A 25,729-nucleotide genomic window follows, 5' to 3' on the forward strand; every position below is an offset into this window, starting at 1 on the left:
TGATCATTGGTGTGTCATGGGTGACTGGAATGGGGTAATCTCACCAAAAATTGATAGACTTTCTGAAAAAAATATTAAAGAGACACAGGGTAAATTACCGAAGATTTGCTTTGAACTGATGGAAAATTTAGAATTGGTGGATACCTGGAGATATATAAAAGATAACGCAAAGGAATTTACTTATTTTTCAGAAAGACATAAAACATTCTCGAGGATTGATATGATTTGGATGTCTAAAAATCTAGTGAAAGATATTTTTAAAATGGATATATTACCAAAAACTTTTTCGGACCACAATACAAGAATGTAAGAAGAAATTAAAAGAGTTTTTTGAATATAATTTACATAAAGGAACAAATGAAAATATTGTTTGGGATACAAGTAAGGCATTTATGAGGGGATATTTTATTAAATGTAACTCTGAATTAAAAAAAAGAAACAACAGAAAATGCAATTAATTTTGGAAGAAATAAAACAAAAAGAGGAAGAATTGAAAAAGAATCCAACTAAAGTTTCTATTGTAAATCAAATTAAAATGTTACAGAATCAAGTATCAATGCTGACAGTTAGAGAAATTGAAAGGAAACTAAATTTTGCTAAACAAAGGACTTTTGAATTTGCAAATAAACCGGGGAAATGGTTAGCATATAAATTAAGAAAAGAATGTCAAAAATATTATTTTAAAGATACAAGAAGGAGATGAGATGCTGACAGATAATGTAAAAATCAAAAAGATTTTTCATCAATGTTATTCAACATTGTACAAGTGTCAGGAAATCCCATCTGAAAAAATAGAAGAGTATATATCTAAACAGAATTTGCCTAAAATTACAGACTTTCAGAGACAAGCTATTAATGGCCCTATCACGTCAAGAGAGATATCTGAAGCTATAAATAAAATTAAATCAGGAAAGGCGCCAGGACCAGATGGGTTATCTGCAATGTACTATAAATGTTTGGAGGAAGAACTCTTGCTACCTTTACAGTATACAATGAATTCTATTTTGCAAGAGGGAAAGACACCGGATAGTTGGAAAAATGCTAACATAACATTAATACCTAAAGAGGAGCAAGATTTAACTAAAACAAAAAAATATCGGCCGATATCTCTATTGAATAATGACTATAAAATTTTTACAATGATCTTGGCAGAAAGAATGAAAATAATATTGCAACAATTTATCCAGGAAGATCAATCGGGGTTTTTACCTAAAAGACAATTACATGACAACGTCAGGAATGTCTTGAATGTGTTGGAATATTTAGAACAACAAAATGATAAACAAGCAGCTTTGATTTTCTTAGATGCTGAGAAAGCATTTGATAATTTGAATTGAAAATTTATGTTTCAGGTTTTGGAGCAAATGGATTTTGGAGACAATTTTATAAAATGGATTAGATCGATTTATACATCTCAGAAGGCTCAGATAATTGTTAATGGAGATTTAACGGATTCATGTGAAAACAAAAGGCTACAAGACAGGGATGTCCATTATCTCCCCTTCTATTTATTCTGGTCTTAGAAGTGCTCCTTAGAGATATAAGGCAAGATAAAAGGATTTCGGGATTAAAGATAAAAAAAGAAGAATATAAACTGAGAGCATTTGCTGATGATTTGATAATTGTATTAGAAAACCCTTTGGAAGGAATTAATATATTGATGGACAAATTAAAAGAATTTGGACCGTTAGCAGGATTTAAGATCAACAATCAAAAAACAAAGATGTTGGTGAAAAATTTAACTTTAAGGGAACAGAAAGAGTTAATGGACAAGACAGATTTAACAATAGAGAAAAAGTTGAAATATTTAGGTATCATTATGACAAATAAAAATTCAAAGTTGTTTCATAATAATTATGAAAAATTATGGACAGAGATTAAGAAAGATCTGTTAAGATGGGATAAACAACAATTGTCATTAATGGGTAGAATATCTGTGATAAAAATGAATGTATTACCGAGAATGATGTTTTTGTTTCAAACAACACCTGTAATATCCTCTGATTTACCTTTTAAACAATGGCAAAAAGATATCTCTAAATTTGTATGGCAAGGAAAAAAACCAGGAGTTAAATTTAAATTACTACAAGACACCAAAGAAAGAGGAGGACTGGGATTACCAAATCTGAGACTTTATTTTGCTGCCTGATGTTTAGTCTGGATAAAGGAATGGATTTTATTGAGGAATAAAAGACTATTGGATTTGGAGGGCCATAACCTGAAGTGGGGATGGCATGGATATCTATGGTATGACAAAGTAAAAGTAAATGTAGACTTTAATAATCATTTTATAAGACGTCCTCTGTTGAAAATATGGAATAGATATAAACCAAGGTTCTATTCGAAAATACCATTATGTGTCTCAAGTCAAGAAGCGTTTTACAGAAGAGAAATGGCTGGAAAAGAGAAATGGTTAACTTATCAAGAACTATTAGAAAATGTACATGGAGAATATATAATGAAAGAGAGAGAACAACTGATAAAGGAAGGATATAGTTCTCAATGGTTTGCCTATTTACAATTGTTAGAAAGATATAAAATGGACAAGAAAATGTATGGGTTTGAAATAAGTAAATCTGATTTTGAAATGGGTTTGTGTACAAATGATGAAAATATAATTGCAAAAATGTATAAACTCTTACTGAAAATGGATATGGAAGAAGAACAAGTAAAAGAGTGTATGGTAAAGTGGGCAAAAAATTTTGGTTATAACATACAAATGGATCAATGGGAAAATATGTGGAAAAAAGGCTTGAGATTTACATTATGCTATAATCTTAAAGAAAATTTCTATAAAATGATGTACCTTTGGTACATGACTCCAGAAAAGTTGTCAAAAATGTATAGTAATGTTTCTAATGTTTGTTGGAAATGTAAACAACAAGAAGGATCATTTTATCATATGTGGTGGCTGTGTAAAAAGGCAAAATCATTTTGGGCACAGATAGGTAGGATGATGCAAAAAATTCTAAAGATAAATATTCAGTCAAAACCAGAATTTTTTTTTATTGGGTTTTATGGATAAACAAATAGAAAAGAAATATGGAAGAATAATATTATATATGATTACGGCAGCAAGATTATTATATGCACAAAAGTGGAAAATGGAATCAACACCAACAACGGAAGAATGGCTATTGAAATTAATGGACTTAGTAGAGATGGATAAATTGACATGTCTACTTAGAGAAAAATCGACAGACACATTTCTTAAGGAATGGAAGCCTCTCTTAGACTTTTTGTTGAAAGATCAAAATAAAATGATGATATTGGGATTTGACGATTAACTAAGATAGCCTATGGAGAAAAGTGATCATGTATGTATATATTAAGGGACAGGTTTGATGTATATTATATACTTATAGTTGATCTGCGACAAATCGGAAGTCAACTATTTTATATTTTTTGTTGTTGTATTGTTATGTTTTTTGACTTTGTTTTGTTTGTCTTTTGAAAAATTTGAATAAAAATTATTATTTAAAAAAAAAAAGCAAATCAATGGAATAACAAGGTGACCTGCATGCTCCACAGTGACGGCAGGGGCACTCAGGAGTGATTGTGTCGATGGCTCTACACATCTCACCATTCCACAGCGAGATAAGAGCCTTGACAGGAGCACCAGCCATGCCAGCCAGAAAATCCCCCAGAGCATTCAGGAATCCATCAGATTCCAGAAGTCTCTGAGCGTGGACCATCTCAATAGGTCCCCCATTCTTGCAGAATGGAGTAGCTACATTCACCCAAACCTTGCCAGGAAATGGTCCATCCATGACAACCAACTCACAGAGTCCTCCAATCAACGGAGTAGTACCAATATAGAGGCTTGAGGATGTGAACAAGATGCTTGCAGCAGTGCAGCCAACCATGTAACACTTGCCCTTTGTGGTTGGTATGATATAGCTGGAGGGGACTGACTGAGTGGGTCCAATGTGTGCTGAAAACCTTGCTTGTGGTGGGGGTGGCTTCAAGGAGGCGGTGGTGCAACTGCTCATCAAAACAAAACATTGGACCTGGAGGTGTGTAGTAACTACTGTCCAGGCACAAATATCCCCTTCTTTGGGATAATTCTTGAGAGGATAATGGTGGTCCAGCTCCAGACATTCCTGAAGACACCAATTATCTAGACCCATTCCAAGGTTGATTCAGAACCCAAGTCACACCTGGTTTGGGGTCTGAATCAACCTTGGTCATCCTGGCAGATGATTTTTATTAGGAGAGCAATGGGAGAGTGAGACCCTGTTGATTCTTCTTAAATCCTCTGCAGTTCTGATACCACTGCCCATGGTATCTTTCTGGAATGACTGCGTGGGATGGAAGCTGGAGACACTGTGTTACTGTGGCTTCACTCCTACCTGCAGGGCCACTATTAGAGAGTGGTGTTGGGTGACACCTGCTCAACCTCTTGGCTATGGGCTTCCATTTTGTCCCCTATAGCTGTTTAACACCTATATGAAGCCACTGGGAGTGGTCATTAGGGGTTCTGACCAGTGCCTGGATGCAGTGGTGAGCTAGATGAAGGCTAAAATGTTAAGCTGAATCCCAAGAAAGCAGGGTCCTGTGGGTGGATAGTTCCTAGGTCTGGGAATTGGGTACGCTGCCTGTTCTGGATGGGGTTGTACTCTGAAAAAACAGGTGTGTAATCTGGGGTGGTCCTAAAACTACCAGTGTTTTGGAGTCAAAACTGGACTCTGCAGCAAGAAGTACCTTTAACAAGCTATGTCTGGTCATTGCTGGACAGGGAGAGCCTTGCCACTGTGACCCATGTGCATCCAGGATAAGAATTGCAAAAAAGTGCTCACTGAGGACTGGGTTGCCCTGGCAAATGTCCTATTAGTTTTACTTAACCGTTGCCATTTTCATTATTAATAAAACTGCACTCAATATAGGCACAGCTACCTGTCTGAAGTCAATGGCAGAAAGATATTTTATGTTTGATCTTCTTTCCAAGGAAGCCAAAACCACAATTTCTTTTCAAACAAAAATCTTTTAACCAGATAGGAAAGCTTTTGCGGCTTCTTTGGGGGAACCTAAGTAAGAGTCTATATAATCAGCCATTTATAAAGTTGTACTTACTGAAATTAATCTAAAATATCAATTAATAATTGTGTGTATAATTCTGCAAAAGGGAAATACATTCATAGATTGACATAGACATCATAACTCTAAAAGGAAGACGCACAATGAAGAACAGGATGGGAAGTCGATTCTGATGCAAAATGTCTTTTATTATTTTTATCTTCTCAATCTTTACCTATAGGACAAAAGCCACTTTCTTCCAAAGTAGCTAAAATAATGCTAAAGTACAGTTTTGGGAGGCCTCACTCACTCCTGGCCATCTTGAAAATGGATAGAGGATGGATTTTTGTTGCCTTTCTGTTACAGGTATTTTCAAATTTATTTTTTAAAAAGGATATGAAAAAAAAATAAGGAACTACACACCCCAAGCCCCACCTCATGTTAAATGACAAATGACTTTCAAAAATGGGGGATATTTCAAAAACATTTTGCAATATGATTGAGGGTTTGCAATGTGGTTGAGGATTGAAAAGGGGTAAAGTGAAACATTTCATTGGGCTACCACAAGCCTCTTATGAGAATTTAAGTAGTTCCATGAATCCTTAATTTTATCTCTAGACTGTCTTTTCTCTCATTTTTTCTCAATATAGACAAGTTTGTTCCAAAATGCAAAGTATGCATATAGATTGAGGGGGGAGAAACCATATGCAAACAAAACTGATAGATTGAGGAGGGGGGAGAACCCATATGCAAACAAAACGTCAGACCACCTCCATCATCAATGTGGATTTAAGAAGGTAGATCCAAACTAAGTTCCCACTGAAATCAAGAGGGTTTATGCTAGTCATGACTAATTTTTCACACTGATTTCAATTTGAGCTAAATGCCTATAACATTGAATCCAACTCAGTATTTTGAAATCGATCAACTGATCACACAATAGCAGTTTCAAGGCAGGCTTAGGCAAAATCCCAATGGACATAACTTCTTCCTTCTGGACTCCCTATTTTTATTTGATCAGCTGTGTAAAATAAATCAGTTACATTGTATTCCTCAAATTTGGCTTCCAAAGTGAAACTTACCCAAGCGGCATTAACAGCTTCTTGAACAGAATTCAGTATAAAGGTTTAAAACCTATGGGGAAAGACTAAATAATCTAAAATCCTGAGGGGCAAATTGAATCCATGAAATCTGGCTATGCTGACATGACAAACGCTATCTGAGTGAAGCTGGCAACAAAACTTCATCATTATACAGATGCATATTTATTATTTTAAATTGATTTATCATAGCTCATAACTTACTACTTCATGAATGGATCGATTGAAGCCATCATCTTCAGTAAGAATTAACAAAATTATCAGAGCCATGTAAACATGGTGAGAGTTCCTTTCTTCAACATGATAAAGTATCTCAAGAATTGGCAGAACCTTGAAGAGAGACAAATAAGGATGGGTTAGTTTAGAACAAAAAGTACATTTTTTTAGATCTTTCTGATCTTACCTAGCCATTTCGTGAGTAATCCAGTAACTTCAGAAAAAGAATGAAAACTAAATAAATGACTAAATATAAAATACACACACAAACTCTACTGACATAAATTTCTTTACCACCTTTCATTTGTTTCCTTCCGCAGCTGGGGAAAAAAGGTTAAACAAACTCCTGTGAGGAGACATAAAATTCAGTTCCTAGTGAGCAAGACTCCTGGTAGTGCTTTTAAGATGGATCATCACATTCTAAATTTCTAGAGCTCAATTTACCTTACAGAGCTAATAATGATATACATCTAACTCAATCTTTTTGGCAGGTAAAGCGGCAGGATGTAGTATTTTATTAGCAATATTACCCAGCATGGTTTTAAGACAGTTTTGCTGCTTCCATTTAAAACAAGCGTCCTGCTGTTTTTTCAAATGATTTCAATCCATTTCAAATCAAACTATAGCTAAACAGTATGAATGAGCAAACACATGGGTTCCTGGAGTGCAGATCACAGCTGGATCTAAGCCATGGCTTGGTTTAACATTACATCTGAACCCAGGCTCGTGTTTTGTCTCCCCATGACAAACTACAAGTGGTAAACCAAGAACAAACCTTGGTTACAGTACATGGCTGGTCTGGAGTGAGACAAACTATCAGCCTGGCTTCAGAGGCAATGCTAAGCCAAACCAGGGCTTCACACTGGGTAGTGTGGCAGCAGCAGAACTGTGTGAGGAGTTCAGCAGCCGCAATAATGCAATAGTTATTCCAGCAACCCACACATTTGCTCATTCATGCTCTTCTTCAAACATATAATTTTGCATGCTCTGTTTTTATATTAGTGTTATGTATGAACTGGGACACAATTAACTTATCTACTGCACACATTCCTTCCCTTATAACTAATGGATAGTCCAGCTGAATAGAATGTCTTAATGGTAGAAGAACTGGGGAACACTTTTCAGAATAATAGATATTTTTGAGATAGCAGCTCTATCTTGTGCCACTAAAAACTCTATTCTTGAAAAAGGCAGTATTTTCTGAGAATTCTGACTATGTATGTAAAATATCCTTATTATTTCATTCTAATGAGCAAACATCACACAAAGAGGAAAATATGCTAAAAGTGAAGAGCAGCAGTGATAACTATTCCCAGAAAGTGAGCTTCTGTGCTTAGAGTATCTTTTCTTTGGCTTACAAGCAGCTTTTCATGACAGAGGGACAAATTTGAAGGTTTCAAATAAATAAAAGGCATGCTTCTTAATTAGTCTGCAAGAACTAACATCCGTTTTCTTCTTTTTAATTGTATTTAGAATGACAAAAAAGTTCTGTCCGGTGCTCAGATTACAAGGGGTTAGGGGTCCATTTGAAATGCCCCCCTTAGCTCCTGCTATCGGAAAGTTACAGCAGAACATAAGATGAGCCTGCTAGATCAGGCCAATGGCCCATCTAGTCCAGCATCCTGTTTCTCACAGTGGCCAACCAGATGCCTATGGGAAGCCCACAAGCAGAACCACACTCTCCCTTCCTGTGGTTTCCAGCAAGTGGCATTCAGAAGCATGCTGCCTCTGATTGTGGAGGCAGTGCATAGCCAACATGATATGGCTAGTATTGGGAGTCATGGGGCAGATACTCCCCTTCCTCAATAAATCAAGCACAATACTAAGCATTTCATCCACATAAACTTATTTTACTATCCCTATACTTCCTCCTGTTTTTCAAACATGGAATCTTACATGTTTCCATTTTTATATTAGCTGCAGATATTTACCACTTAACCACCCCTTTCAACTTATAGCTTGGCTAAAGAACAGTGATAAAAGGGTAGATTGTTCTACTACTCATTTAGAACACCAATGTACAGGATACTACTATGTGTTTGGGTAACTATAATCCCTGAAGTCGGGAAGGGTGGGATACCAGGCCTGATTATTCAGTAGCAAAATAAATCCACTCTGCATACAATTTGGAGGTATCTTCCTACTTGAAAAAATATCAGATAACATTAATTTGATTTGGCACTTATGATCCCTGTACTGGAATGGGAATAGCTGTGATAGTGTGGCCAAAAACATGCACAGGCAGAATAAAAATGTACCGGCACACTGAGGTTCAGATCATATAACACACTCAGCACCCATGCACCTCCCTACAGTCCTGTCAAATCTAAAATTCAGTCAATATAATCCACAGATTAACTTTTTGATTCCCATTTCCTAAAATCAGAGAGTAATGGAAACATGCCCTGGCTCATCTTCTTGTCCAGTACCTAGTTCTCTCATCAAGAACTGGGAAGCTTTGGCCCATGAGCGTCCCAATTGGAGGTCGGCCAAAGGTGCTATGGACTTTGAAGAAGCACAAGTACAGGGCGAAAGGGACAAATGAGCTAAGTGGAAGGCACATCAAGCAAATCCTCATCGTGACCATCTTCCATCTGGAAGCCTATGTCCTCACTGTGGGAGGCTGTGTGGATCCAGAATTGGCCTCCACAGTCCCTTACGGACCCACCGTTAAAGACCTTATCTTGGAAGACAATCTTACTCGGCCACGAGTGATCGCCAATGATGTCTCAGTCACAATACAAGAAACATTTCACAAGTAAGCTGCTCTGTTGAATATTAAATGGCAGAGCAGTGGAACATTCAATAAAATACTTACCAGATTTTCCATATCTGTTCGGGCCAACATATATGTTCGAACATTGCTGTTCTGATGCAGCAGAATGTATAAAAGAAGGGTTGCTTGATCAGAGTTCTGCCGTTCACACAAAGTGGTGTATAAACTGTTAAAATTAATCTGGAAAGTGTGAGGATTTGGTGAAGGAAGAGCCGTGCTATCTGGAAAGGAAAACACAAACAGTTTGAAAGGGATTCATCTCACAGATGTTATGCTTTTCTTTCCATTAGCCCCAATAGCGAGGTTAGTCTTCAAGGGTTAAATCAATAGTAGTCAAACTTTTCAGACACTGGACCCACTTTTAGCCCAAACATGCAGCTTCCTATGTTCATTTCTTATTTATTTCTAAAGTGATCGTGTTGTTGTCACAATCTACCTTAGATGCCAACCAACCAGCTGAACCATTGGTTTAAATCACAGATTGCCAGTCAACTCAAAATATCTGCTGTTTAACTGTTTAAGGAAACATAAAGGTTTGTCTTAATTTTCCACAATCCTCTATAATGATTGGGGGGGAGGGGAGCCCACAACCATCTAAACTAGGAAAAAATATGAAGACCCATCACATGCTGACAGAGCACATATTGTTGATGCAGCAGGGCAGCATGGATTTGGTTCCTGACGTCTCCAGTTGAAAAAGCTGCTGCCAGTCAGAGAAGACTGAAGACGCACCTCTTTACTCTGGCATTTGACAGTTAAGGGTATTTTTGTGAAACCCACCTCTTCTGTTTCATTTACTCTATAATGTGCTGCTTTTGATTTGGATTGTTATACTTATTTTTATAACTATATATAAACTGTTTTACTTCTTTTGTTTTAAATTATATGATTATACTGCTGTAACTCACCCTCATAGTGAAGGATGAGTAAGAAAGCAAATAAATAAATAAGCAAGCAAGCAAGCAAGCAAATAAATAAACAAATAAAGACAGCTTAAGTAAAAAAAGGCCAATAATCTATAGCTTACATCAGGTGGATCTACAGGCAAAGAGGGCGCTTGTAGGGGATAACGGGTAGGCAGGAGGGAGGGCTATTTAGCATTTCCTGTGCCAATCAATTCCTCTTGAGTAGGTCTTCCTGTTTTGAAGCCCAGCTAGCAGGAAAACTGTTTTAAAAGGGTTGGAGACTCAACTAGTGGGAGAAGGACTGATTACTCTTTCTGTCTGCCAATTGTCTCCTGGTAAAGGCTGCCCTGCATTTGTCTTACAAGTATGGCATGAAGCTGAGGACCCTGAATTTTCCTTGCATCGTGTAGTATCCCCAGCAGAAGGCAGTTCATATATGTTCATGTGTATAACTGAAATTATCTAACATGCAACTGGGTCATTATCTTTACCATATGCATATAAATTCAGCTCTATGGATGCTTTTCAGTCCTTAATTTACAGGGTTGTGAAGACAAATAACTTATTTGCAAATGGGAAACAGAAGCTGAGAGGGTAAAACTTGCATACAACTACCCAACAAGCATTACCTGAAATACAGGGAGGTCAGGGTAGGCCAAGCCCCTCTTACTTTTTCTGATGCCTCCCTCTCACAGATATTGATTAGAAGGTTGCAGGGGGACTATGATTCACGCAAAGGATCCAGGGGTTGCACGTGTGGATTTCATTAAAGCTCTCTCCCCTAACTGCCAACAAGCCCATAACCAAATTAGGATTTAACTGCAAGGCTCCCCAGTACAATACAGAATAATAAAAACTTTCACTTTGATTAAACAGATGGATAAGTTTTTTTAAAAAAAAGGTACATACCTTGTGTGTTCTTGAAAGACATAATAGCTTGTCTATAAGGGTTTAGTGTATCTGGTGCATCAGTGAGATTTGCTAGCACAAGCAGCAGCAGAAGACTTTGATTAGCTAGAGGTGAAGACTCCTCCTGCTGAGGAGCACGCTTGCTTCCCACTCCTCCCAATGTGAAAACTGTCCACAGGCCAGCTAAATGGAAGAGAGAGAAATCTGCTTTAGGTTTGTCAGGTAGCCTTGGCTTGATGTTTGAACCATATACTGAGCTCTGGTTAAAATTAAGACCTTGTAGAGGTCTAGATATGTAGCCATATCTACACCTGATCCCAACAATACAGAACTCCTTGATCAAAAACAACCCAGAACTAAAATAGAAATAATCTCAAGATTAAGAAGTTAACCATCCTCAGTATGTAATATAAAAGAGTCCCACAACCCATTTCCACATGCAATTTGATGGTATTATGGTATGATGCCATTCCCTGCCAAGAACATATCCAGCTAGACTCTATGATGAGTTTGTGCACCTGAGAAGTTGCAGCAGCACAAGATTGTTGGATTACAAATTTATGCTAATGTGGCTGCCCAACACAAAGCCAAAAGTAGGTACAGAAGGGGGAGGAGTGGGATTTTGATACAAGGCAGCCAGGCCAATCACCATCCTACCTGTCACCCCAGGATCAGAATTAGATGTTTATGATTAAGGGGCTGAATAAATCCACCTGTCCTTCCACTCAGATAACCTTTCCTTACCACAAGTATGGCATGGCAACTTTTTTCCTTGTTTTGCATATGGGTCAGGAAAACATTTTTTAAAAAATCTAACAATGTTTTTCAGGAATGCTACCTGCCTAATAAAATATGTTAATTCCCTGTATGCTGCTATCCTGAGCTCCCTGAAAAAAGAACAGGATTCAAATGCATCAAATAATAAATTCTTCTTGTTCTTAATAGTTTATACTGATTATTCTGTTAAACTGGAAGGTCACCTTCTATAATAGAAAGCATAAAATTGTATAGCACTGGATAAAAGCTAACTTTGATTCTAACACAAACGTGGTGAAATTTCTCATAAACCCAACCATCACATACAAACATATTATGGCTTCTTCGGGATTCTATAAAGCAAACCAATTGTCTCACAGTAACACCACAATTCTTAAAAGCATGTTTAATGCATCAATAAACTCTTTTTACACACATTTATAATTGTCCCGATGTAACTTATAGAACAAGAGGAAGATGACTCAGACATGACCCCCCCAAAAACCCAGTCTTCTCCATGACATGCTAATTCTGTTCAAAGGGGGGGGGAATAATGAGATTATACGTAAGCATGATATCTCCTCCTTCCACTCTGAAATGACACCATCCAGTAAAAGCTGTAAGAAGTGATGTACTTGTTCATACCTCAGCTTCAAGTCCATGTGGCCTCTAAATACTGAACTGCAAGTTTGGAAAAAATAAGCAAAAAAGACCATCAAGTGCAACCCTCAATTTGCAAGGCAAGACTTCCAGGCAAAGCCAGCTACAGGGTGCCAGGATGAGAATAGCACACAGAAGTGTCTATAATGCGAATACAGTGTCACCACAAGCAATGTCAGAAGGCAATAGGAATGAACACTGTTATACACGATTCTAATGAGATCTTTAAAAAAATGTGTTAGAGCACTAGTGTATCCATCAGTATTGATTTTCAGCCACCAAAGGCAAAATGCTTTGACAAGTGGAGAGGAATAAACAATTTTTGGAGATTCTTCCAAGGTACACAGGAAGTGGATTGGACTGTGAAATACCAACCCAAATTGTGTTTGCATTTTTATAAATTTGTAGGGCAGTACAATATCCCAGAGAGGAGGTCAGGTCTCCTGCTCCCCGGTGCATTCACTGTAGCTGCCCAGTTTCCCTGTTTTTTAAAGTCTGATAGAAGTATCTGTTGGCTATAGGTATGTTCTTAAACCGCAAGGGTTTTTTTGGTTATGGGTGAATATTGACATAGCTGTTCCTAAGCTTATGCCATAATAAATTGGTTAGTCTTTAAGGTGCCATAAAACTGTTGTTCTTGTAACAAAATTGAATTATTTTGTATCTGTTATGCAAGAAAAATGATCACTTACAATGGCAAAGACGGAAGACTATTATTATCTACATGCAATAAACAAGTATGACACTATTGTGAAAATGTTTTCCTCTACTAAGCCTCAGCATATTTGCAATACAGGATGCGCTAACCAACATGCTGCTATGAACATAGGTGGCACACTCCTGTAATACAATTTATAAGAAAGTGCATCTGCATGGAGAGTGGATGAGTCTTAGCTTCTGCACACCTAAAACATGACCAATTTCTTATCACAAAGACAGTACAAGGGCAAGAATTGTGTTCAAAGACATGGAAATATAATTGCTCTGGACATAACAGTCACCTTTCTCAGTATAAGAAGCAATGGAGCAAGATGCCTGTGATCCGTTCAGCCCTGTTGAAGCAATATCCCCCCATGATTAGAGACCAGGAATGGTTTGAAACCCCCCCTCCCTTAATCTTATCACAGAGAAAACTTTCACAGAGTGACAGGTGTGATAAGAAAAATGTTTTTCTGTATGAAAATGAAGTGAAAATGAAACCTGGTGTTTAAACTTGAGTTGATCCATTATCATTTTCAGAATACTTGCTTTATTCTAATCAATAAAAAAATTGGAATAAAATCCATAAAGGATAAAAAAACCAAAAAAGATCACCTCTTTTCTTTAACACCTGAACAGATTTCAAATGGAAAAAGAAAGATATAAGAAGCAGCTTCCAATTCCTTTTGACATAAAGTATCTTCTGGTGTGCCTTTTCACAAATAAAATTATTTTGCATTCTTTTTTTTTTTAGAATAAAATTTTAGGCCTTTCTTTTTCTAAGCAAGATGCTGCATACAGGGATTTTTCTCTAGATTTAATCTAGGTGAAAAAAATATCCAGTTTTCAACCAATATCTGGGACCAATGCAATTTAAACATCCAGAAGTATGATAATGTTTCTTTAAGATTATTATTCTCAGCATGTAGTTCTGTTGAATGCTGATATAACCTTTTGGGTGTGCCAAGTGATCACTGTAAAAGCCAATTTTGTCCTCTTTATTTCCAGAAACCCATAGCCCACTTTTATCAACTCCAGTTAAAAAGTCAATCAATTTTTATAATCTGATGTTGTGTATTAACTGTTGGCCAGCAGACTAATCACAAACATTTATTATTTCTTATGCTAGCCCAGAGTCAAGCATCCTCTAAACCAGGGGTTCCCTAACTTTCTACTCCCAGGGCCCAGTTGAGACAGCTGAAAATTACTGAAGACCACCAGTCACAAATGAGCAATGCAAGGGTGGAACCAGTCACAAAACAGTAGCAGATGGAGACAGATTTTGGCATAATTCACCTGGCAATTATTGATGCAATTTTCTATTGATATCTAATGTCCCACTGGAAATTGCCAAATTCTTTGCCACAGTGATTTCCTTGTGGCAACAAGATCCACAGCTGTTTTTTCTCAATCTAAGTACAGTCATTGGCTTTGGAGGTGTTGTAATCCAGCTCCCTATTTTAGGAAGAATTTAGTGACCCAGAAACTCTAAGTGGAGAAGGCTTTTATTTTATATTCCTCCTCCCTCACATGCCTCTCAAAGCATTTTTTACTTATTGCCTGTAATTTCTGTTGGATATGTGTGTACGTGCGTATGTTCCTCACATGAGTAGAAGAGCAATACTGTAGTTATGGGGTTAATCCAGCCAGGGAGAGCACCAAGGACGTTGGCAGGCAGCTGTGCCCAGCGAGGCCAGTCTTATCTACAAAAGGCTGGAGAGAAACCGAAAGAAGCTCTGTGGGGGAAGAAGTTCTTGCTAGGTGTTGTGATTGTGAAGGGAAAAGTCTTGTATGCTGTTTTGCTACTTTAATGTCCACAGTAAAGGACTCTTAAACAAGTTCTCTGTCTGTGCTTGGATTTCTTGAATGTCTTGCTGTTCACCTGTAAAGAGCCGGACACGCAATTCCACACACACCAACAATTTCTTCTCCACTTTCATACTGAGCTTATACCCTGTTCTCCCCAACTGACTGCTTTTTTCATTCTGCCTCCCTGCTCTGTTTACCTCTATTTCTTTCTCCTTTACTCCCTCTTCCTATGACATTTTTCCTGTCACATCTCCTTTTTTCTATTAACAGTTTATTAAGTTAAAATTTGCATTTTGTCTCTCTAATTTCCTTCAATAGCTCCTTTGGTGCTTTCCTCTCAGAGGAGGAAGACCTCCCTTCTCTCCCTTTTTGAACTTCTATCTTCCAGTCACCATTACTCAGTGGGGAGGCACTAGTGATGGCAATAATCCAATCAAAAGGCTATGGCAGAGCCAAGGGACAGGATGGACAAATGAAGAGGCACTGGGCGAGCTGTAGCACTGAGCCCCACTGGTGGTCCGTAGCCCAATGGTTGAGAAAATCTGCTCGAAACCATCCACAAAAATGGAAAGTATCTGCCAGGTCACTGTGGGAAATGGGATGATGGACCAGATGGACCCTTGGGCTGTCTTTATGTTCTTAATGAATAAATTTTCAGAATAGGTTTACAATTACATATTTCAATTACAATAGGTGTGTGTGTCCATGGCCTTGTCCTGCTTTATCTTCCTACCCTTATATCCCAATGGATCCCTGACCGCGATCTTCATTCCTCAAACTCCACTAGCCTCCACCTTCTGAAGGTCTCTTGTGTTGGATGGCACTAGAGTTTCCATCAAGCCTGGGAGCAAGGCAGGGGTTAAGCTGTTGCAAAGCCTTGCGAAGAGCCTTGGCACGGACCATCAAGGCCAGCACCTGCTGTCAAGGCAACCAGGGAGATATAGGCTGGGAAAGTTCTGCCAGCCTTCTGTGGGGGTTTTGTTTCAGAGTGGAGAGGTTCTTGTTAGGAGGTGTCGTGGGGGAAAGTGAAACCGCTTGCATGCTGTAAGCCTTAATGTCTGAAGTAAAAGACTCTTAACCAAGTTCCTTGTCTGTGGATTTCTGGACGTCTTGCTCTTCAGTAGTAACGCGCTGACACGCAAATCACCGCACACACCAACAGGGTTATGGGCCCAGATCCAGCGCACTTTACAACAGAGTAAAGACGGTTCAGGACTGAGCCAGAGCTCCGGAAGGCTGCTTGATTGTGCCTGGCAGAGGTGAGCAGAGATGGCTGTTAATATGTCTGCAGGCATGCCGATGGAAAGGCTTACAGGGACTAATTACGCCAGCTGGAAGCTGAGAATGAGAGCTTTCCTGATAAAAGAGGATTTATTTGAAGTAATCGACACCACCCCACCGGCGGCTCCTCAGGCGGCTTAGACGCGCAAAGATGAGAAGGCGCAGGCGTTTATTACTTTGGCACTCTCTGACTCTCAATTGCTCTATGTCAGAGACGAAACCACAGCAAGAGGTATGTGGGACGTGCTACAGAATGTTCATGTTCAAACGACAGCGGGGTCCAAACTGTGTCTGGCAAGAAAGCTGTACCAGATGCGTTTAACGGAAGAATGCACCATGGCTGAGCATCTCACTGAATTCAGGCGGTTATTTGCTGAATTAGCAGATAGAGATATGGAGCATAGTGATCTTCAAAAAGTCTACTTGGTGTTGGCTTCACTGGATGAGACGTGGAATAATCTGGTGATGTCCATGGAGGCGATGCCCGATGGAGGCTTAAACTTGGACTTTGTTGAGGAAAAACTTAACCAGGAATGGCAGAGACGACAAGAGAAGAAAAGGACTGAGCTGAGAGACACTGTCAGAAGCAGGCAGACGAGCTTTAAGGAGTAGCAGAGTCATAAAACGTGTTATTTTTGTGGAGCGCGTGGGCATATTCAAAGGAACTGTGTAGCCAAGCAGAAAGACAGAGACAGAGGCTGGAGGCAGGCAAGCGTGAACTCTGTCAGCGAAGGGAAGCCTCCAACTAAAGCGACGGATTGGGTGTGTGACAGTGGAGCATCCCATTGTCTCCTAACAGATCCCAGTTTATTTCACACTTCAAAAGCAGTGCAGGACTGTGTTGTACTAGCGGATGGATCCAGGAGAGATGTGCTAGCCCGAGGGTCAGTGAAATTACGTGAAATTGGGATTATCACTGATGTTCTGTATGTACCTGGATTAGCCACTAATATTCTGTCTGTCAGGAAATTAGTAAGTATTGGATTTTCTGTGGTGTTTGAAAAAGACAAATGTATTGTGCTGAAAGGGGGTGAGGTCTGCATGCAAGGGAGCCTTATTGATTCACAGTTCGTCATTCAGAGCAATCATGCAGAGTGTGCTGTGTTGAGTGCTGAGAGACAAGCACACAAAGGCTGTGTGCATGAGTGGCACAGAAGGCTGGGGCATGCAAACTATGAAACCATTAAGAAAACCCCTACACATAGTGAGGGCTTGAAACTGACAGATTGTGGGCAGTTGATTGATTGTGATGCCTGTCGTGAAGCGAAGAGTTCAATTGCACCCATAAACAGGGAGGCGGAAAGCACCACAACCGCACCCTACCAGCTCATTCATGTAGATCTATCAGGGCCAATACAGAGTTCACGAGGAGGTGCGAGGTACTTTATGGTCGTGGTGGATGATTTTTCAAGGTTCTGTCATGTTTATTTGCTTAAGAGAAAGGATGAGGCAGAACAGAAGCTGCGTCTGTTCATCAAGAGAGTTGAAACGCAGCATAACGTTACTGTGAAAGCTATCCGATCAGACCAGGGGGGGGAATTCACGAGCAAAGCATTACATGAGTTCCTGGAGAGTAAAGGAATAGAACAGCATTTCACAGCCCCATTTTCTCCGTTCAGTAACGGGCTTGCAGAGAGAAAAAACAGATCCCTTCAGGAAGCATTGAGAGCCATGTTGGGGGATTCCAGCTTGGGAAACTCTTTCTGGGGAGAGTGTATTTTGTATGCGAATTACATACACAACAGGGTGTTACACAGTGCACTTGGAATGTCTCCATATGAAAAACTCACAGGCAGAAAGCCGAGGGTGCAACACATTGAGAGGTTCGGAGCAAGTTGCTGGGTTCACATTCCACAGGGAAAAAGACGTGGCAAACTGACTCTCAGAGCACAGGAAGGGTTTGTGCTGGGCTTCCAGAATGCCTATTACAGGGTGTGGGTTCCTAAGACACAGCAGGTTGTGCTGAGCAGGAGCATTAAAGTCTCAGACAAGCCTTGGGACCAAGACCAAACAGTTATTCTCAATGGGTCAGACAATGCACCTACACAAGGGGTGAAAACAGAAGAAACACAAATTCCACTAAAAGATGCTTTAAATGAATTGATCTGGGGCAAACATAAAACAAAGAAAATAAAGGCTGATGATCTGACAGCAAATGGGCAAGCCATGCCAGGTACAAGTGCGGCTGGTAATGGTGCAGTGGGAGCCGAAGCTCCAGTTGCCTTGAGGCGTTCTGAAAGAGCTAACATTGGGAAGCCGCCTGACAGATTCACAGTGGGTTTAGTCAGCGGCCCGGGTGTTTGCCAGGAACTTGAAATGGATGCAAAAAAAAATTATATCTGACCTGTGTACAGCCAAAGTTTGAATAAAGTTTGAAAGGAATCAGTGGTCTAATATTCAATGTAAATGAACATGTAACTGGAAAAATAATGTATTGAACTGAAAATGTACTGAAATTGAACAAAATGAAATGTAACTGTAATGTAATGCAATGTAATGAAATGTGTTTAAGTCTTGATGGAAAGGTGGGGACTGTTGACCCATAGGCATGGATGGCACTAGAGTTTCCATCAAGCCTGGGAGCAAGGCAGGGGTTAAGCTGTTGCAAAGCCTTGCGAAGAGCCTTGGCACGGACCATCAAGGCCAGCACCTGCTGTCAAGGCAACCAGGGAGATATAGGCTGGGAAAGTTCTGCCAGCCTTCTGTGGGGGTTTTGTTTCAGAGTGGAGAGGTTCTTGTTAGGAGGTGTCGTGGGGGAAAGTGAAACCGCTTGCATGCTGTTAAGCCTTAATGTCTGAAGTAAAAGACTCTTAACCAAGTTCCCTGTCTGTGGATTTCTGGATGTCTTGCTCTTCAGTAGTAACGCACTGACACGCAAATCACCACACACACCAACATCTTGCTGCCTCAGAATACTCTGCTCTACTTCTCTTCCTGCATTACACTTGCAACTGCCTCCCAGAACACCTCTGTGATGCCAGCTTTTTACATCCTTGAAATCCCTCCTCAAAACCAAACTTTCTAGGGAAGCCTTTGGCTCAACTTGTTGTGAGCCATGCAGGGAGGAGGTGGATATATGAGGATGAAACAGAGGATGAGGACTTGGACTGGGAACCCGAGGAGGGGGAAGAGAGCAGGATGGACTCACAGGGCATCCCAACCCGTCTTTGACAGCTCAGTCCCTGACCCCCCTGTGGAAGCTCCACATGACCCGTCTGACACTCTCCAACTCGACACGCCACAGCTGCCAGAGATTCAACCTTGCACTTCAGATGTTTCCCAGCAGAGTGCTACCCAGCTTCCCACCCAAAACTGACAGTTAGCATCCCCCCTCTATCAGAGGGGGAGCTGAGATCAAACCACCTTCGCCCCATGCTCGGAGGCACTTGAGGCAGGAAATTCAACAGACTGAGCTGAGGCTGAGCCTTCATTTGTGTGCGCGATCCAAGCCTACTCAGAGGGGGAGCCCAATTGCTGAGTCAAAGTCTTAGAGTCACGAAGTCATGCTTAGAGCTAGAGCAGAGCTGAGTTCCTAGAAAGTTAGGTTAATGAGGCGAACTCCAGGCTAAACATGCCCAGTTCTTTCAGTCTCTCCTCACAGGACCTTGTTTCCAGTCCCCTGATCATCCTTGTTGCCCTCCTCTGAACCTGTTCCAGTTTGTCTGCATCCTTCTTGAAGTGCGGAGACCAGAACTGGACGCAGTATTCAAGATGAGGCCTAACCAGTGCTGAATGGAGGGGAACTAATACTTGACGCGATTTGGAAACTATACTTCTGTTAATGCAGCGTAATACAGCATTTGCCTTTTTTGCAGCCACATCGCACTGTTGGCTCATATTCAGCTTGTGATCAACAACAATTCCAAGATCCTTCTCGCATGTAGTTTTGCTGAGCCAAGTATCCCCCATCTTATAACTGTGCATTTGGTTTCTTTTTCCTAAGTGTAGAACTTTGCACTTATCCCTGTTGTATTTCATTCTGTTGTTTTCAGCCCAATGCTCCAGCCTATCAAGGTCCCTCTGAATTTTGTTTCTGTCTTTCCATGGTATTAGCGGTGCCCCCCAATTGGCTCACTTCATCCCCTGTGCCAGACTACCAACTATGAGGGAGACAGCCCAGTTGTTTGTTCAACACGTTTTCCGGCTGCCCAGTTCACAGCTCGGTTCTGGTGCATCCTGTGGAAGCTGTTACAGAGCGAGCTGAGGATGTCATCCGCGTACTAGCCCCAGACAGATGGGCAAACGGAAACAGTGAAAGCCAACTTTGGAGCAGTACCTCCTCTGTTATATGAACTACCAGCAAGATAACTAGATGTCCTTGCTGCCCCTAGCTGAATTCACTTACAACAATCTGGTACACGCATCCACTCGGCAGACACTGTTTTTGCCAATTTTGGCTACCACCCATGCACCTTCACCACCCCCAGCTCTAATCCAGCTGTCCCAGCGGTGGCAGAGTTTTTGCAAGAGTTGCAAGCCATCCAGCAACTGCTACAAGAACAATTAAAGCCAACTACAAAAGAGTAGCAGATCAGCATCGCCATCCGGGCCCCAAACTACAAGTTGGCGACAAAGTGTGGCTGTCCACTCATTATTTGCCGACGTGGGTTCCCTGCCGCAAGTTAGAGGCATGGAGACTGGGACCCTTTGAAGTAGAGGCACAAATCAACCCAGTCGCCTTCCGCTTACCCTCCTCCTTAAAGATCCACTCAGTATTTCACCAATCCCTGCTCACTCCAGAGAAGCCACCAGACTCCCACCAAGCACCCGAGACTCCGCCTCCACCAGTCGTGGTCAGTAGTCAAGAAAAGTATGAAGTGGAGCAGATCCTTGACTCTCGCTGGTGTCAAGAAAAGGTGCAATATCTGATTCATTCGAGGGGGTTCGGTCCGGAGGAAAGATCCTGGGAGTCAGCAACAGAAGTCCATGCACTGGATTTGGTGAGAGAGTTCCATGAAGCTTATCCAGACAAGCCCAAGCCCTTGGGGGGGGATTCTCATGGGGCAGATGATGTCGTGAGCCATGAAGGGAGGGGGGCGGATAGACAAGGGTGAAACAGAGGATGAGGACTTGGACTGGGAACCCAGGGAGGGGGCAGACAGAGGGGTGGACTCACAGGGCATCCCAGCCCATCTTTGACAGCTCATCCGCCTCAGCTCCTAATCCCCCTGTGAAAGATCCACCTAGCACTTCTGACACTCTCCAATTGGACATGCTGCTGCCGCCAGAGATTCAGCCTTCCATGTCAGACGTTTCCCAGCCGAGCGCTGCCCAGCTTTCCACACCTGAGCTGACAGTTAGCAGCCCCCCTCCACTGGAAGCCCTTGAGGCAGGAAGTTCAACAGACTGAGCTGAGGCTGAGTCTTCGTCTGTGTGCACAATCCAAGCCTACTTAAGCGGACTCGGGGGGGGGGACCCAGTTGTTGAGTCAACATCTTAAGAGTCAAGAAGTCATGGTTAGTTAGAGCTTGAGCAGAGCTGAGTTCCTAGAAAGAGTAGTTAGGTTAATGAGGCGAACTGCTTTGGATTTATCTATTATTTTAATAAAAAGAGAAAAAGCCACAGCCAAGTCCAAGTCTGAATCCCTTGACTTCGGGTAGGACACAGCTTCCTAGTTCTCACGCTCTAGTGTAACTGAGCCTATAACTAAGCCTGAGTACATGCAACTGAAGCAAGCACATATTGGTTTCCCTGCCTCCTCTTCCCTTTGCTTCCCCTGTGTTGGATCTTTAGGGCACCACAGTGCCATGTACACTGACGGCATGATATATGCATACAAATAAATTAAATTTAAAATTTACAGTTTCATACAAGCTGAAGGAAACAGATTGACAAAATCAGGGAAACAGAACAGCAGGGTAATGTAAAAGTGCTAAGAGCCACATCTCCTGACTGCGTAAACACTTTAAGGACCCCTTGGTTTATGATCTTTCCACTGACCAGTATTTTTGCCAAAATCACAAAGACTAAAAAACATACCTCCTAGGCACACAAACTCTCCTTGAATTAAGCCAATTTGTCAGTTAGACTTCAGGGTCCCTAGTGCTTAGACACGTAGGGTCAGTAGGCATGGAAACTAACAGGAGCACTGGATAGGTCAAGAAAAAAGTGGCTTGTAATTATAAGACTTGATGAAATGTTAATTATTATTCATATTTATTTATTCACGGTTTTGCCCCTGTGCACTATTGTGTTCCAACCCACCCCATGGAAGGTCTCGTCTCTCTCTCTCTCTCTCTCTCTCTCTCTCTCTCTCTCTCTCTCACACACACACACACACACACACACACACACACACACACACACACACACTCACACACACACACACACACTCACACACACACAGAGGGACTCCGAACACCTGCCATCCCCAGGACGCCCAACCCTCTGTGACTCCCAAATACAGACATACAGATTCCCAAATAGGTTGCCCTCTGCCCCAAATGGGTCCCCAAGCTTCTTCCTCTCCTCCCCTTTAGATCTTCTCCTGTGATGAAGAGGGAGGCAGCTGGCCAAGCGACACAGGAGCAGTGGGAAGTGGTCGGGCAGCACTTCAGCTCTCCCACCGCTTCCTTCCTCCTTGCCTTCTGCCATTGTGGCTGTCGGTGAGGTAGGGAGTCAGCAACAGCAGCGCAGGACAGCTGATGAGCTACCCAGGGCTGTCCTGACTGTTCTTCCATAGCTCACCTGGGTCACTTCACTCTCCCACCTTCCTTGCTTGCCTCAAGCCTGCCTCGCTTGCCCACCTGTCTGCTGTTCCTGCTTGCCTCACATCCTTGCCGTACTTGCCTCATGCCCACCCCCATGGAAAGCTGCTGTCACACTGCATGACAGTTTACACAAATATTGTATGCATTGATTTACTTATTACATTTATATCTCACCTTTCCTCGAAGGAGCTCAAGATGGTGTACATGGTTCTCCTCCCTCTCTATTTTATCCTCACAACAACTGTAAGATAGGTTAGGCTAAGGGACTGCGACTGGCCCAAGGTCAAACTTCATGGCTGAGTGGGGATTTGAACCCTGGTCTCTTAGTCCAACACTCTAACCACTACACCACACTGGCTTTTATTTAAGCATAAGAAAGCACTGTCGCTCCATAAAATTAGATAATAAACTCTGAAGACTGACATCAATATCATAGTATATTTAAGAAAATGCATAAACTTTTCAACAATATTTTACAGTGTGAAATTTAGAGTGCAAGCTTAACCTAGTGAAGAGCATTTGACTAAGGTAATTAACCAACACTAGTTTGCTATAGAAGAGAAAAGATAACTAAAACCTAATTATGAAAGGATTGTTTAAAGGCGACATAAAGCATCCAAATGGCAAAAAGCATCAACATTTTAAAAACTGTAAATTGGCTTGGCTTTGAGATATGAACACATGGCAAGTTTTGAGGCAGGGCAGATTAAAATCTAAAGGTTCTTTAAGGCTGGCATAAATACAACTAAATATTGGTAAACCCTGTTTTGGTTCTAGCATGCTAAATCTAAGACTGAAACAATAATGGTGGGCAGATCCAGTCACCTTTTGGGGCAAGGGGAGGGAGAATGAAAAACCTATTGTAATGGGGCTCATCTTTCTCTTGGGACTTTCTCAGGTACCATTTTAAGTCTAGAGTTGATTTAAATATTTCTATACTAATTAGGAAGCCATTAGGAAGATATAGCAAATTAGGCTTAGTCCAAGAAAAGTGTGCATAGGATTGCAGCCACAATTAGGTGAAGATCTCAAGTTACACAGGAGAATGCTATGACTGCAGAGGAATGAAGGGGCCTCCTTTAAAAACAAATAATTAGCCACCTCTGTCTTTAGCACTAATAAAACTAGGTCCATTTTTTCAGGGAACATATAGTTTGAGGAAGTGTTATGAGTAACTTCAAAGCTTGCATATTGCACTGTGAACATCTGTATTACCATATAAAAAAGTAGTGTGTTACTGCCCCTTTGAGATTGATAATAAGAATGATATTACTGTTTCATTTTGATCTAAAAAGATTCAAGCTTTCAGGGCAAAATCACAATAAAACCCAACACACAAGCAGATAAGAGAAACAAATTTTAAACTCATTCCCAAAGTCCTCCGTCAACAAATCAGTGATACTAGGCTGTCAGTCTCTATCTGCATAAAAGGCACTGACAGGTTAAACCGTCGTTGGCCTAATCTAGGGACTAAGGGCATGATCCAACCAAAAGTTAAATCTGCGCTTAAATCTCTCCTGTAAACAGTGGGATTGAAAGAATTGAGGCCTTAAATTACGTTTTTGAAAAGGCCTTTAAGGACTGTCAAATTATTTCCCTCCTTTCCCTATTAATGATTTGTCATCATAAAACATGGTGATTTCTTTGGGGATTTTTCCTCCTTTAAACTTTTGTAGTCACATATCTCACATCATTTTGATGGTTGTTTTAAAAGTATGCATAGAAGATGTTTTGTTGCACATAACAAGAAGCTTTAAATCAGGGCCTATACATAGAGAAACTACTACTCTGAGCCTACCACAAATCTTGTTCATATTTCCAATACTACTCCTGTGGCAACTTCAACATTATCTGCTTCTTCTCTTTTGGGTCCACACATGTAATCCTATTGTGATTTAACCACCCTAATCTCCCACCTAGTTTCAATAGGCACTTTATGTTCAGAAAACCAGTTATTCAATACTTGTTTCATAAAATGCAAGCTATATTTGAAAAAGGCATGCCACTAGCTTAACGGGGGGGGGGGGGGGGAGAGAAAACAGGTCTTCCTATTTTCCCAAATTTCTCATCTCAACAGATTTACAGTAGATAACTGAACATTTAAAACCAGAACATTTTTTGTCCAGACCCAATTGTCTGGTGATTGGAGGGTGTTCTTAGCAGTATTTTCTTACATTGGAATGATGTGGGTATTACAAAGGGATGTTAGTAAAATGGAAATATAATTATACCATAATCTTGTTTTTCCAAGAGCATGAACCATGAAATGAGCCTGAAATACTGTGTACTCTGGATCCACTCTGATCAGCTAATCTGCTTAGCAATATTTGCCACTAAAGACAACCATATGATCAAAAAGCAACTAGCAACTTAAAAGTGTTTACACACATCTAGTTCTTTAGTTATAATTTCTTCTGCCTTTCGATCAATATATTTTATTATTGTATCAATACAATATTTATTGCACATGAATCATGTAAAATTTGCATTTTTTTATGGTCCTGACTTTTATACTGTGTCTCATAGCTATATGTGTCATGCCATCTATTGCCATACAAGTCTGAAAATGAAGCCCCGGTGATTATTTACTTTGGCCTCTTGCAATTTCTCTGTGGCTTCTGTGGCCTGCAAGACCTTCCACCTACAAAAAGTGTCCATAATTAGGTTCTGCAAAAACATTACAGGTTTCCCATGTATGCCACATCCTCCTTGCCTTTCAGAACTTTCATCAATTTGTCCTGTACTTTTAAATTAGAGTATGATGTCATGTGGGAATGAATTTGTCTTGGGTTTAGGGACAAGGTTGTGATATGCTCTGGTCCAGCTTCATTTATCAGTAAATCTAGCAAAAATGCAGACCACCATTCCAGTTGGATTGCTTATCAGTTCTGG

At 40.6% G+C, this 25,729-nt stretch overlaps 1 protein-coding gene across 5 annotated transcripts in view; it reads right to left on the reverse strand.

Moving 5' to 3' along the window:
- Positions 1-25,729, reverse strand: part of DYM (dymeclin) — a 282,022-nt gene that overhangs the window by 144,331 nt on the left and 111,962 nt on the right. For all 5 annotated transcript variants that reach the window (XM_061614422.1, XM_061614383.1, XM_061614393.1 and 2 more), the window contains 3 exons: positions 10,923-11,105; positions 9,151-9,329; positions 6,321-6,446 (listed from right to left, as the gene is read on the reverse strand). In XM_061614422.1, coding sequence (XP_061470406.1) covers positions 6,321-6,446; positions 9,151-9,329; positions 10,923-11,105 — 488 coding nt within the window. The remainder of the gene's footprint in view (positions 1-6,320; positions 6,447-9,150; positions 9,330-10,922; positions 11,106-25,729) is intronic.

The sequence above is a fragment of the Rhineura floridana genome, chromosome 1, assembly GCF_030035675.1.
Source record: "Rhineura floridana isolate rRhiFlo1 chromosome 1, rRhiFlo1.hap2, whole genome shotgun sequence".
Taxonomy (NCBI): domain Eukaryota; kingdom Metazoa; phylum Chordata; class Lepidosauria; order Squamata; family Rhineuridae; genus Rhineura; species Rhineura floridana.